The 15,350-nt window shown below is 37.1% G+C and overlaps 1 protein-coding gene across 2 annotated transcripts in view; it reads right to left on the bottom strand.

Moving 5' to 3' along the window:
- LOC150103011 (poly(A)-specific ribonuclease PARN-like) overlaps nucleotides 1–15,350 on the bottom strand; it is a 322,707-nt gene that overhangs the window by 136,410 nt on the left and 170,947 nt on the right. For both annotated transcript variants that reach the window (XM_090397872.1, XM_090397871.1), the window contains exon 13: nucleotides 10,465–10,534. In XM_090397872.1, coding sequence (XP_090253998.1) covers nucleotides 10,465–10,534 — 70 coding nt within the window. The remainder of the gene's footprint in view (nucleotides 1–10,464; nucleotides 10,535–15,350) is intronic.

Below are 15,350 nucleotides of genomic sequence, written 5' to 3'. Positions count from 1 at the left end.
TATAAAATATACTACAATAAAAGTTATGTGAATGGAATCATAGCAACCTCAGCATATGATTTTTTTTCTTTCCTTATGAAGTAAAGAACTTGCACCTTTTCACTTAAAGGAAGCACTTTATAGCTTCTCTTTGGCACATCCAAATTGCTAGCATCACTACTCTTGTGCTTTGGGGCCATTATTAAGTAAAGTAAGGGCTACTTGAACACAAGCACTGCAATATACTATGACAGTAGATCTGATAATTGCAGAAAAGTGTGAAGTTATGCATTTTGGGATACAAAGATTACAAGCTGTGTACCACACTGAGGGAACTGTACTCCAGAAAATTGATAAAGCCAATGATCTGGGAGAAGTAGTGGATAGCTGAAGTTTAGAGGATATGTTGCTAAAGTCACCAGGGTAGCTCACAGGATTACTTGGTTATTGAAGAACATACTAACCAGCAGAGATCAGGGAGTTATCATTCCTCTTTATAAAGCCTTGATACAACCACATCTGGATTACTGTGCTTAGGTCTGATCACCTGGGTTTCTGGGGAATGAGAAAGTGGTGGAGAAGATCCAGGTGAGTCACCAAGATGTTGAGTGGTTTATAGAATGCTCCCTATGAGAATAGCTGGGGTGTGTAGATTACCAAAGGTGGTTAATAGCGCAAGAAAAGAGAGGGGGAGAGATATGATAGAAACATTTAAGTTGCTCAAAGGATTTTATAGGATTGATGAAGGGGAAATGTTTCAGAACTTTTAGTGCCTCCGTAGCGCAATTGGAAGAATGACGGTACGTTGCGCCCTTCAATTGAAAAAGGCCTAAGTTCGAGTCTCGTCATGATGGGAGGAATTTTTATATGGACTTTTTCAATTGAAGGTGAGTTAGCCGATCTCATACGAAGGTAGCAGGGTTTTTGATCCCGCACACAGACAAATTGGCCCTTCAGAACACAGTTAGGTTACTTACAATTTACAGACAAAAAATACTAGCTGTGGCTGGCAGTAGATGGCGCTGATGTAGATGATTGGTAGTAGAAGTATGGTGTAGTGGTGGAGACGAAGAGTTGTACAATAGGTGTCCTCCCGTGATGAGTCTTCGGACTTCTTGGAGATGTCATGAATAATAATAATAATAATAATAAAAAACTTAGCTAGCGTGGGCAGAAGAAGAGGTCATCCCTGGAAGTTAAGTAAGGGATGTGATTAACAAGGGTGTGAGGACTAGATTTTTCAGTTGGAGATTGGTGAATGATTCGCAAGGAGAAGAATGATAGATATTGTGTTGATAGTTTAGGTTACCCACAATGAGTCTTGGGACTCAAGGAGGTGCCTGTGCAATAATAATAACCAAGATGGTTACTAAGTGACTAATAGGCATATACAGTACAGCATGGATATGCTGGACAAAGGGATGATTCACATCCTGGGCTGGATGGAGTGAGTTTTCATCATACTACTCAGAATGGCACACAATTCAAAACTTATGGATTGTTTATTTCTGGAATTTTCCATTTAATATTCTCGGAATGGTGTTAACTGCAGGTAACTTAAATCGCAGAAAGCAAACTAGCAGATAAGGGAGGATTACTGCATTTCATATAAGCTTATTCAGACGACTTCTTACCATGCCAACTTTGCTCATCGTGTTGTTTATTTCCAAAGTTAATATTTGCCATCTTCATTAAAATACTGTGCCTAAACAGCCAAGTTTATATATTCTATAGGTTCTCTATTCAGAATAAGTTGAAATTTTCAATGTTCCTACCAAATTATTACTCGATTCAGTTAGGGAATCTGCAGACTTGTCATATTTTTCATATTTCATAATTAATAAAGATAAATAAGTGTATATAATCTATCTTGTTTCACAACTGATTTAATATCATCTTTCTGTACCTCTTTCAATTGGAACTCCTGACTTAAACTCAAATATATTACTCGATATAAATGGAACATTTACACCATATAATTATAGTATTCTGAATAATTTTCCTCTTGGCACCTCATCATATGCCTTTTGCAGATCTGAAAAAGTTATATACAATTTCCTTATATTCCCATGATTTCTCAGCTATTTGTCTTAATAGTAAAAATCTCATCCTGACAACCTTTTTTATGGCCTGAACCCACCTTGTTCTCCAAGTTTGACTTCCACAATTTTTTCAAGCTTTTCTTGTCATAGTATGCTGCATGAATCTTACAAGGAACACACAATAGGAAAACTCGTCTGCAATTCTCACATTCATTATTATTTTCTTTTTCACAAATGTGTGCTGTGAGAGCTCTGCTCCAAATATATGAAATTCAACCCTTTGAATTCATCTCTGGTGAAATACCATCTACTCCAGCTGCCTTTCCACATTGTTGGTTTCTGATAGCTTTTTCTGTAAAAGAAGAACTATCCTTGACTGATACGATGGTGGTCTGAAAAGTTCTCGGCATCAACTACAGACGGCAACACTATTGGCAAGATTTTTTTTTTTCTTTTCTAAGTTGGTACATCTGTCATAACCATCCATGTAAAACTGCAAGTCATTCTATCAAGTAGTTTGTTTTATACAGCTGTCTGAAGCAGAAGTATTTTCTGTATCCCTTTTAATGGATAAAATTGAGTATTGTGTGGTTATAAAATTCTTTGTAAAAGAAGGTTTAATGCCAAAAGAAATTCATTCGAAGTTCAAAACGTTTATGGGCAATCTTCTCCTTCATTTTCGACAATTAAGAAATGGGCTGCTGAGTTTAAACATGGCCATACCAGCCTTGAAGATGATCAATGTGAAGGACGTCCAAAAAGTGTAACACTAGAAATCATTAATCAAATGCACGATATGGTATTGGATGACTGGCAAGTCAAAGTAGGCGATGCTGAGACTATAGGCATTTCAAAAGAAAGTGTAGGATATATTTTGCATGAAGATTGCAAATGAAAAAGCTTTGCGCAAGATGGGAGCCATGTTTGCTCACAGCAGATCAAAAACGCCCTCACATGAAAATCTCCGAGCAGCATTTGGAGCATTTTAACAAGAATAAAACGGATTTTGTGCATCGATTTATTACTATGGATGAGACTTGGATTCACCATTACACACCAGAATCCAAACAGCAGTCAAAACAGTGGACAGAAGCCAGTTGTTCAGTGCCAAAGAAGACGAAGTCAGTTCCATCAGCAGGAAAGGTCATGGCATCTGTGTTTTGGGATGCTCAAGGCATTTTGTTTATTAATTATCTTGAACAGCGTAAAACAATAACCAGGGAATATTATTCTGATATTTTAACCCAGCCACTGGGGAGGGCAAGTTAGCCCATCTCAGTACTTGTCCCAAGCCCAGATAAATTGGGAGGGTTGGTGTCAGGAAGGGCATCAGGCTGTAAAAAACATGCCGAAACCAGGGGTAAAATGTCGAATAACAGAGAAAGGACAGCGGCTAGGGCGTCTCCCATAAGCGACACACAGTTCTGTCAAACAAGGACTGTGAGAAGTGGGCTTAGGCTACCAAACCAAGGACTGGTTCGGCTAAAGAAGCGAGTCCAACAGAAAGAGAGTGTGTAAAATAAGAATCAGGTTGCTGAATGTGGGTACAATGAATGAGTAAAAAAGGGAGATAGTAGATATGATGAGAAGAAGGAAGCTGAAGATCTCGTGTGTGCAGGAGACAAGGTGGAAGGGCAATAAAGCAAAGGAGCTGGTGGAAGGATATAAACTGTTTTACAGCGGGATGAATGAGAATGGAAGAAATGGAGTTGTAATCATCATCGATAAGGAGCTGAAGGGTGGAGTTTGCGAGGTGTGCCAGAAGAATGATAGGATTATGAGTGTTAAACTTGAGATTGGAGGAAGCGTGGCTGTAATAGTGTGTGGATATGCTCCACAAGTAGGTTGTGATGAGGAGGAGAAAGAGGCATTCTGGAGAGAACTAGACCCAGGTAGTAATGGGAATCCCTGATGGTGAGAGAGTGATCGTCGGAGCAGACCTGAATGGGCATGTAGGAAGGCGACGAAGTGGTGAAGAAAGGGTGCACTGGGGTTAGAGTAGTGGTGAAAGAAATGAAGAACGTAAAAGAATCATAGAGCATGCTGTGGCCTTCGACCTGGCTATAGCTAACATGTGGTTTAAGAAGAGAGTTGGACACCTGATAAATTATAAGAGCAGGGATGAATCAGATTGACTATATTATGTGCAGAAGGAAACATCTGAAGGAGATGAAAAACTGTAAAGTGATTAACAGAGAAAGTGTAGCAGCATAGCACAGGTTGGTTGTGGTAGACTGTGATATAAAAGGGGAAAAGAAGAATAGACGGAAGTGACGGAAAGATAGGAAAATAAAGTGGTGGAAATTGGAAAAGGAAGGTCCAAGGAATTAGTTTAAAGAAAAGGTATAGGAAGGAATGAAGTTACCAGAGGATGTGGAAGAATGGTGGGACGTAAATAGTCAGAATATTAGAAAAATTGGAGAAGGGGTGCTCCGTGTAACATCAGGAAAGGGGCCGCCAAGGATAAGGAGGCATGGTGGTGGAATGAGGAAGTGAAGTTGGAGATCATGGAAAAGAAAGAGGCAAAGAAAAAAATGGGACATGACTGGAACCAGAGTCAACAAGGAAGCGTATAGATTAGCAAAGAAAATTGCAAAGAGAGCTGTGGCAAGGGCAGTTGAAGAGGTTTATGAAGTACTGGAGATAAATGGTGGTGAAGCTAAGTTGTTGAGAATAGCGAAAGCTAGAGATAAGGCCTCGAAATACATAACATCAGTTAAGCAGATAAAGGATGCCACAGGAGTAGTACTACAAGAGGAGGACAAAATCAGAGGAAGATGGGAAGAATATTTTCATAATCTACTAAATGAGGAGAATCCAAGAGAGAGGTGTGAGGATGGAGAGGCAAACGAAGAATTGCTACAGGACATAAGCAGAGAGGATGTGTATTGGGCACTGAGAAAAACAAAGAATGGAAAGGCTGTGGGGGAGAACCAGATAGCTGGAGAAGTGTGGAGAAGCTTGGGCAGCGAGATCGTAGACATGTTATGGGATCTGATGAGGAAAATGCACAGACTACATTTAAGTTGTCAGTCAGCAGCTATAATTGCAGGAAATACGTGAGGATCAGGAAAAGATACCAGAGGAAAGGAGGAAAAGCATTCTCATCCCAATCTACAAGGGAAAAGGAGATGTTCAAGATTGTGGCAACTATAGCTGATGATCAAGCTGATGTCACGCACGTTGAAGATATGGGAAAGAGTAATTGAAGCAAGGATACGGCGGGAAACAAAAATTGGCGAGAAGCAGTTTGGATTTATGCCAGGAAGAGGGACAATGGATGCAATATTTGCGCTAAGGCGATTGATGGAGAAATATAGGGAGATGCAGGCAGAGCTCCATATGGTGTTTATAGACCTGGAAAAGGCATACGACAGAGTGGCCAGACAGGAGGTATGGAGGTGTATGAGGAAGAAGGGGGTGTCGGAAAAGTACGTGAGGTTGGTGAAGGAGATGTATGAGGGAGCGAAAACTCAGGTCAGGTCTAGTGTCAGCATGACAGAGGGGGTTCCCCATTGTCATAGGGCTCCATCATGGATCAACTCTGAGCCCCTACCTCTTTGATCTGGTCATGGATGTACTGGTGGAGGACGTCAAGAAGGAGGCGCCAGGGAGCATAATGTTTGCCGATGATATTGTTCTCTGAGAATCATCCCGAGAGAAGCTTTAAAAGACCTTGGAAGAGTGGAGAAAGGTATTGGAGGAGAAAGGCATGAAAATTAACTGGGTAAAGACCGAATATATGTCAACGGGGAGTGACGAGGATATGATCATATGACTCCAGGGCGAAAGGTTAACTTCAGGAAAGAAATTCATGTACCTTGGGTCAGTCGTCGAGAGGAATGGTGACCTGGATGAGGAAATACAGCACCAAATAACATGCAGCTGGATGAACTGCAGGAAGATGAGCGGGGTCTTGTGCGACAAGAGAGTGAGTTGAAAGATGAAAGGAAAGCTGTATAAGATGGTGGTGAGGCCGGCGATGCTCCATGGTGCGGAGATGTGGCCTATAATAAAGGCACAGGAGAGGAAGATGGAGGTGGCGAAGATGCGGATGTTGAGATGGATGAGTGATGTGACAAAGAAGTACAGGATAAGGAATGACTACATCAGAGGGACAATCAAGGTGGGACCGATCGGTAAGAAGGTACAAGAAAGCAGGCTGAAGTGGTTCGTCATGTAGAGAGAAGGAGTCAGGAGTATGTTGGTAAATGAGTGGAGCGTATGGAGGTGGAGGGAAGGAGGAAAAGAGGCAGGCCCAAACTCAGATGGAGGGATAAGGTGGCAGAGGATCTTAGAGAGAAGGGATGGAGTCGGACAGATGCCCTGGACCAGAGAATCTGGAAGAAGAAGATTAAAGATGGGAACGCCAACCCCGTTTAACACGGGATAAGGCATAGCGAAAGAAGAAGAATTATTCTGATATTTTAACCAGACTAGACAAAAAAAATTCACGAGAAAAGACCCAGTTTGCATTAGAAAAAAATCATCTTCCATCAGAACAATGCACCTGCCCACAAAGTTGTTTTGGCAATGGGAAAATTAAGGGATCTGTCCTATGAATTGTTGGAACATCCACCCTATTCCCCAGATTTGGCTCCATCTGACTTCTATTTCTTTCCAAAACTAAAACTCTTCCTTGCTGGTCAGTGTTTTTCTTTGAATCAAGAGGTGATTGCAGCTGTAGAGGGATATTTTGCAGATCTTACTGAGAACCACTACAGGGATGGGATAATGGTGCTGGAGCATTGCTGGAATAAATGTATTAGTCTTAAGGAAGATCATGTTGAAAAATAAAAATAATTTTGAAATTATAAATTAGTTTTTTCATTGTTAGTCCGAGAACTTTTCAGACCATCCTCATATATGAGAAAAGGGTAGATACTGATTAATAAATCATCTCTGTTGAATAATGTTCTTAGTTTTGTTTACGTAAGTGCGTTTTTTATATGGGAGGAGAAGGAATGACTTAATGATTCCTTAAGTATCAACACTAGGTCATGGCTAGGTGACTTAAAAAAAAAAGTGAGGCTAGCAAAATAACAGTGGACCAAATCAGTAATGCTGTTTGAATTGTAACATAATTTGCTTCTCTTGTGTAGATATACAGGGTGTCCCAAAATTCACGCAAGAAGTAATTTTGATAGAAAACACAGGTTTTTAATTAAAAATTGTAATTTCTTATTGATTCATAAAGCATACAGTATAGGGTTATGCATGGAATAGCATATCGGATAAATGGCCTCCACGGCTTTGCTGGCACATACGCACTCTTTTGTCGAAATTTTCCATGACCGTTTTGCATAAATGTGGCTGAATTTCGTTGATACAGTGCTCAATTTCCTCCTTCAAGGCGTGGGTGGTCGTGGGCTTGTTGGCATAAACCTTAGACTTCAAAAAACCCTAAAGAAAAAAGTCCAACAGTGTTGTCACATGATCTCGGCGGCCAATTCTGATCACCAAAACGGGAAATTACACGACCAGGAAATGACTCGTGCAGTAATTGAATTGTTTCTCGGGCTGTATGGCATGTGGCACCGTCTTGTTGAAACCACATGTCGTTTCCATCCATATCTTGCAATTTAGGCACAAAAAACTGGATTATCATGTCGCGATAGCGAGCACCATTAACAGTTATTGCCTTACCAGCCACATTTTCGAAGAAGAATGGACCGATGATGCCTCCAGCCCAAAATCTGCACCAAACAGTGACACGTTGTGGATGCATTTGTTTCTCAACAATCACTCGTGAATTTTCTGAACCCCAAATGCAACAATTTTGTCGATTAACGAAGCCATCAAGATGAAAATGAGCCTCATTGCTGAAGATGATTTTGTTCGAAAAATAAGCATTCACTTGTTGTTGTTCCATAATCCATTCAACGAACTCTCTTCGCTGTGTGTGGTCAGTAGGCTTCAGTTCTTGAGTCAATTGAACTTTGTAAGCATAAAGATGCAAATCTTTCATGAGAATACGCTGTAGAGAGTTTCTCGAAATGCCTAATTCAAGACCACGGTGCCGAATTGATGTTCCTGGACTCTCAGCAACACTCTCACGAACTGCTTCGATGCTTTCTGTTGAACAACTTGTTGAAGGACGGCCAGAGTGTAAGATCACTAATTGATCCAGTTTCCTTGAATTTTTTAATTAATCTTTTCACAGTTGAAGCTAAATCACTGTTCTGACCATACTGTGTACGAAAATTGCGAACTGTAGCTGCCAACCTTCATTATTTTTAAAATATTGCTCAACAATGAAAATGCGTTGTTCTTTCATGTAACGCTCCATTTTTAATAACCCTGAACTGTCAGCTGTCACGCTGTCTTTTTTTTCTCGTTGGCAACACTTTACCGCACAAATGGTTCTAAATTTAAATCTTGCGTGAATTTTGGGACACCCTGTGTGTGTACACACACACACACACACCGGTATATATGAAGGTAAAAATACCACTGTCTCTGTAATTTCATCATAATGAATGCTCGTCATTGTGTAACACTGAAAGAAAAAACTTTTTTTTTGAACTTCATTTCTCTAATTAAAAAAAAAGTATTTATTTCAAAAATTTAAAACATCAGTCATTTTTCAGAACACATTTTCTGTTTTTAACACTAATCAATACTTTACTACTGAAAATTTTATTTTATTATTTATTATTATTAATAAAACATTTTATTATCAAAGACCAAAATATACTGAAGAGTAATTTTGCATTTTTATATATTTCACATAATTTCATGCTTCAGATGAAGAGCAAAGGCTACCAGCCAAGATGACTGGATTATTGAAGTTGCCAGATATCTGCAAAGTGCAGCAAAAGCAATGAGACCGCATTAAATTAAGAACAAGGATGTACAGCAAAATATGCTCATTAACATTCCTTCCTTCAAAATAGTCCTGAGAGTTGGAAAATTTCTTTGTTGCGATGGTATTCAGTTCTGCTATCATGTTCTTTTGAACATCACAACTGTATCCAGCCTTTCAAGTTTAATTTCAATTTATAAATTAGAAAAGAGTTTGACAGAGCCAGGGCAAGCAAGTGGGAAGAGAGGGGGCAGGATTGCAGCCTTTTAAGAAGAGTGTTCTGTCTTAAAAGGTCGAGGTTGTTTGTGTCTTAATTCCATATTAAGAAAATGTTACACAACTGTACCTCTTAGAATTTCACTGAAAAGCAAACTATGCCATTTCCAGCTGAAAATCCAAATCCATCTTAAATATTAAAGTTAAGTTAGAAATATTAAATTTCTAACTTAACTATGCCATTCAATCTCCAATGAAAATACGACTATTGTCCAAAAATAAAAAAGAAGCTAAAAACAAACAATGCAACTGTATGCTTTGTTATTGTTGCTTTAAACGAGCTGTACACCTCATAAGCAACCATATAGAAATATGTGAATTATTGACACAAGCTAAAATAAAAGTAAACCAGAATCTTAGTCATAAACCAAACCTTAGCATGTCATTTTTTTGTTCCTGATTCTAAAAGCTAGAATCTACTTTGCTTTTATCATATAGTAATCAAATGTTTATCTGAACATGCTGGGAAGATAATTTACCTTTCTGATAGTTGAAGTACAATTATGTGGTGCTGTACAAGAAGTTAGTTGACATGCAAGGGTTGATTAATTGAATGGTCATTGTTTGAAGGCAAGATAAATGGTAATTACTGTATTTTGAGAAAATAAGTTGTAGCAAGTTTTGAAGACAATATCAATAATGTAATTTTTCAGATTAATCATTAACTTAAAAACCAAACATATGATATGAACAATAATGACTTGCTGGATAATATCAAGTGAAATTGCCATAAGGGTCTTCTAAAATGAAGGCCTTCTTCTGTTTTCCAAGTGAGCTGATGATTTAAGAAAAGGAAGCGGTTATGTCAAAAACAGCATGGCGTAAGTTGTATGAGAATGAAAACTTTGTTTTGATCTGTGCACTCATTTGCCTAGACTTAGCAATAGAGCATAGGTTTTTTATTTTATTATTTATTTGTATTTTTTTTAAAATTTAACACGATTAAGTAACAGGCTCAAAACCTTTTTAGAATGCAAGACAACTGTAAAAGATAAATAATATACACAATAAGTTATAATTACTAGAGAATCTAAAAATTTAAATTACAGTGGAAAACCAGTTATCTATTCTAAATGATAAGAAGGCTCTTATGTGATCCCTATAAAATTTATTTTAAGATAAAAAGAGATGGTACCTTTAAGTGCACATCAACAAACAAGTATCTCAGTGTTTTATACTGACAAAAAGAATACCAAATTTCTGAAATGTTAGAGAATATCAATTTATGGATGAGTAGATGGCCACAGCCTCTGATAATTTTAAAATCCATGGATGAGCAACAAAATGGTCAATGCAGAGACAGATAATCTGGCTTCCACTGTACATATAAAAAAAAAATAAATTACTGGTGACAATGCTCACTTGTTAACATATGGTTCAAGCAAAGGAGACCCAGGTAATACCCGCTTTTGGGGAGGACCCTGAAGGAAGCCTAAAAATATTTAGGAAAGAGCTAAATGAAATCAACAGATCATGTTCTGAAGCCAAAATTATTGCCATTTACTGCATTAGATAATTTATTATAATGGTCGGGACAATATTTCATACTTAAAAAGTTATACCATCTGGAAAAAAAAAAAAAAAAAAAAAACTTTCAAAAAAATTGCAACTTAGTAAACTTTTTGTATACATCTTTAATGCTACAGGTGAATAGAATAGTTTGAAGAATGCTTAATACAATTAGAATATAAAAATTCTTAAGTGATAAGAATTTTGCTATTTCTTATCACTTATCAGTTTTGATTAATAAAAAGAGGATTTTAATAAACAGATGAATTCTTTTAAGGAAAGATTTGATATTCATATAAAAGTTATGATTAAATAAGTCCAAGAATTCTCAGTTCACAAAATGCTAAATTAACACAGAGGTCTTTTTTTTCTTTGACTTTTTTTTTTTTTTTGAAGTTTAAGAGATGATATATATATATTTAATGATGAATATCATTTCAGTGGAAATGATTCACACATATTTATTAACAGATTTAATCAAACAGCAGCATAATGATGGTATATAGAATATACCTTATACCAATTAAGATAGGATTATGTCATGATATAAAAAAACTCAGGTTACAAATTTCTATTATATATTTTTTGAATTTCATTCATTCCAAGAATACATACAGACTCCTGTGGAAATGAAATTCTTAGTAAATGTAACGTCTGATGCTCTCCTTTTGTAACTATTCAATTCTAGTAAATTTCTTGATCACTCGTGGCTGGTTGTTTGGATAAAAAATTAATCTGACTTCTGGCTTACATATCTACCATCTGTAGTAAAACTTATGTAGAAAAACTTGCCCATTACACAAATCCTGACAAGTTTTTTCTACCATGCTTTCCATGCTGTGGTATATTCGTTGTGCCTTTGTCGAGGTAAATTTTCTGTTTAGTTTGATGCTATTCAGAATGATATTGCTGTCAATATCATTCATTAATGATTAAATATAAGTATGGTGTAGCTGGCCTTTCTGATCATGCCCTGAACACTACGTAAAATTGATCGCACACAAAAACATAGTATGAACACAAATTTAAGGAAGCCTGTGAGATGCTTATCAACCACCCCAATCTGAACAGTAATGTTGGTCTAAAAATCCGAAGCATATGGAATGCACATATTCTACCCACAAACCTTTCTCCTGCAGAGTTAATTAACTATAAACAGTACTGTAGATAATCCAGAATCCTAAATCTAATATAAGAATTGTCATGTTAAAAATAGGACATCATTGTTACTGTAGGAAAACTATCCATATGAAAGAAGGTTTCTCTAATTTTATCTTAAATATAATTTAGCTTTGATGTAGTTTCTAAATAATTAATTTTTAATTTTATCTGTATTATTATTATTTTTCACTAGAGGTCATGGCAGTAGAATAACCGGTGTTCTAAAATGAATAAAAAGTACAAAAATATTTTAATGAAATGGATAAAAATATATCTTATTCCACTCATACTACTAATGCACTATAGGTTTAAAACTTTTTTGGGTGGAGTGTGAGTCAAAAAAAAAAAAGGTTTTTGAAAGCCTTTTAATATTGATTTGTATTTGGGGTGTGTATGGGGCAGGGGGAATCAAGGCAAGTCATATTTTAAGTGGTAATTCTACCAAGGAGATATTCAAAACCAGTGGTGTGACAGATTTTAATTACCTTAGGTCAAAGCTGTATAACTGAGAGGAGACCTCCACATAGCCTTTAAAGGAATGCGGAGAACCGACCAGGGCTTCTGACCTAATGTCCAATTCTCACCTTCTCGTGGTGCACCCTGTTGGGTATCTATTTGGATACTGAACGAACAAGGATGGGCTGGCAATTTGGGATTTAGCCAACCAAATTGTATTCCTATTGGTTAAACCAAAATAAAAAATGATGGTACAACATGACAAAATTTCATACTGGCTGGGACGTCACCCGGTTAAACAAGGCCCCTGTTGTTTTTGCCAGGGAACCAGGGCGAACAACAAAAAGTCAGCAACTGGAACAAATCTGAAAACATACCCCAAATCAACATCACCAGAGTTAAAGATCGGTACTATCAACATAACAAGACTGAATGGCAAAGAAATGGAGCTAGCTGAGGAATTAGATAAGTACCAGATTGACATAATAGGGGTGACTGAAACAGAAAAGACAAAAACTGGTGAGATCTTCCTGCGCAATAAATACAAAATGTTATATTCAGGCAATAACAATCAAAGAAAAGAAGGAGTAGCTATAGTATACAACACAAAATACGAGGCTAATCTTCTTGAATGGCAGCCAGTCTCAAGTAGAGTAATGTGGGCAAATATGAGAATGGGGAACTGGACAATGAGACTTATTTGTGCCTATGATCCAACAGAAGGTTCTCCTAAGGTAGAAGTGGAGGAATTGTTTGAGGCTTTAGAAAAAGCAACTGAGACAATGAAAAAGGAAAAGTTGGTCCTTGTTGGGGATCTACATAGCAGAGTAGGAAATGATTGTGTGAGACTTAAAAAAATGTTTTGGGAAAATTTGGAGAAAACAGCAAAGCTAATAATAATGGCATATATCTGTTGGATTTCTGCTCAGGACGTGGACTGGTTATTACTACCACGATGTTCCAACATAAAAATGTGCACAAATTCACATGGAGAGAAGAGGCAAGGACTATGTTATTGTTGATAGAGATGTTTTCTACCTGGTACAGGACACCAGAGTATAAAGAGGATTTGAAATTGGAAGTGATCACTATTTAGTCTTGAGCAGGATAAAACTGAATTTCATATTGAAAAGAATAACATGTAAGAAAGTTTTAAAGTGAATAAAAGTTGAGCAGCTCTCAGATGTGAACTGTAGACTAAAATACACAAAGATTATTGAAGAAAAAATGAATGAGTTTGAGAACAGGAATCAAACCTTGGAGATTCAGTGGCAAGCCTTAAAGAAAGCCTTGATTGATTTAGCTAGAGAGGCATGTGGTGAAGTTGTTTGCAAGGATAGAAAAATTACAACTCCATGGTGGACACAGGAAGTTAAAGAGGCAGTGAAGGAAAAGAACAAAGCATACCAAAAGTTCCTGGCAAATAAGCCAGCCTGTGCTCTTAGAGAATACAGAGACAAATACAAGAATGCAAAACACTGCATAAAACTAGCTAAACAAAAGTCATAGGAGGATTTTGGCAAGAATATAGAAAATAAATATCAAGAAGGTGGCAAAATATTCTGGAACTTGGTGAAGAAGCTTAGCAATGGAGGAAAGAGTGCTGTAAAAGGAGTTAGAGATGATAAAGGTGACATGAAAATGGGAGAAAAAGATATCCTTGAAGTATGGAGTAATTACTTTGAAAAACTGCTAAATGAAACAAGCAGTGATGACAGCACAGTGATAAAAAACACTGACCAGGCATGCAGTCAGGAATACATATCCATACTTGAAGTAGAAAAAGCCATCAAAGGCTTGAAATGTGGAAAGGCAGCAGGAGTAGATGATATTTGACCAGAATTGCTGAAGTATGGTGGTATAAGTCTTACAGTGGCTGCACTGCATAGTTCAGAAAGCCTGAACAGAGGGACGAATTCCCGATGATTGGAGTAGATCTCTCATAGTACCCATGTATAAAAAGGGAAATAAAACTGAATGTGAGAATTACAGAGGTATTTCCCTACTGAGTGTTCCTGGCAAGATCTATGCAAGTATACTTGAGAAACGGTTGAGAAGAATTGTGGAAGAAAAGCTCGGTGAAGAATAAGCTGGATTCAGGCCAAATAGAGGCTGTCAGGATCAGCCTCTATTTGGATCTTCACTTTACAACAAATAGTCAAGAAAGCATGGGAACATAACAAAGATATGTATTTAAGTTTTGTCGATTTGGAAAAGGCATATCACATCCAGGAATGCATTAGCAGAGCTAATCTCAGGTGGAATGATCACTTAAACAGAATGGGCGAAGAAAGATTAGCAAAACAAGTGTTCTCTGCCAGGTTGGCAGCAAAACGAACCAGGGGAAGAGCAAAATATAGGTGAATTGATATGGTACAAAGTGCCTTAGACGATAGAAATATAAGATCTGATAATGTTGGAGTCTTGACAATTAACAGTCTGATTTGGAGAAAAATTGTAGATAGAAAGTTAGTAATGATGTAATTTTTTTCATGTAGTACTATTATATTCTGTACACCCCTTGAGGGTACATGGCAGGAATTTGATGATGATGATAGATTGCTTTAAGTAATCTTGGAAAATCAGGTAAAAAAAACATGTCACTTTTTTTTTTTTTTTTAGTTAATTTCACATTTCTGAAAGGTAAATTAGGTATAGAAAAGTTTTTTATCTTGGGTATAATATACGTTAAAGATACCAAGCTTTAAAGGCAAGTGGCCCTCTTGCCTTTAATGCATAGCATCATAGATCTCCTCAAGGAGATGTGCTTTGCATTAGGGGTAAATACTAAGAATAGCAATCAGAGCTTATTCCACCTTTACCACGAGTTGCCTAAGACTTGCACTACTTGCAAGCGCAAACTCGGCTTACTTGTCTGTTTGCTTATTTGGGAAATAGGATTGAAACCAAGTTTATATTTATATACATATAAAATAGCTTGGTATCTTTAAGGTAAACTAGGTAGTTCTTTACTATCATTCATTAAAATACATCTACCACCAGAAGTCTTCTAGTGGGATTTTCTTAGATGAAAATAATAGAAACAGGTTTCTGATGGGTTGGAAAGAATATTTTGCATGATGACAAGTTATATTCTTGTTTTCAACTTAATTTTACCTATG

This window comes from Typopeltis vanoorti, chromosome 9 (assembly GCF_054136105.1).
Source record: "Typopeltis vanoorti isolate ZY-2024b chromosome 9, IOZ_Tvanoo_1.0, whole genome shotgun sequence".
Taxonomy (NCBI): Eukaryota; Metazoa; Arthropoda; class Arachnida; order Uropygi; family Thelyphonidae; genus Typopeltis; species Typopeltis vanoorti.
Note: the sequence above shows the minus strand (reverse complement) of the source record. Positions and strands in the feature narration are given on the sequence as shown.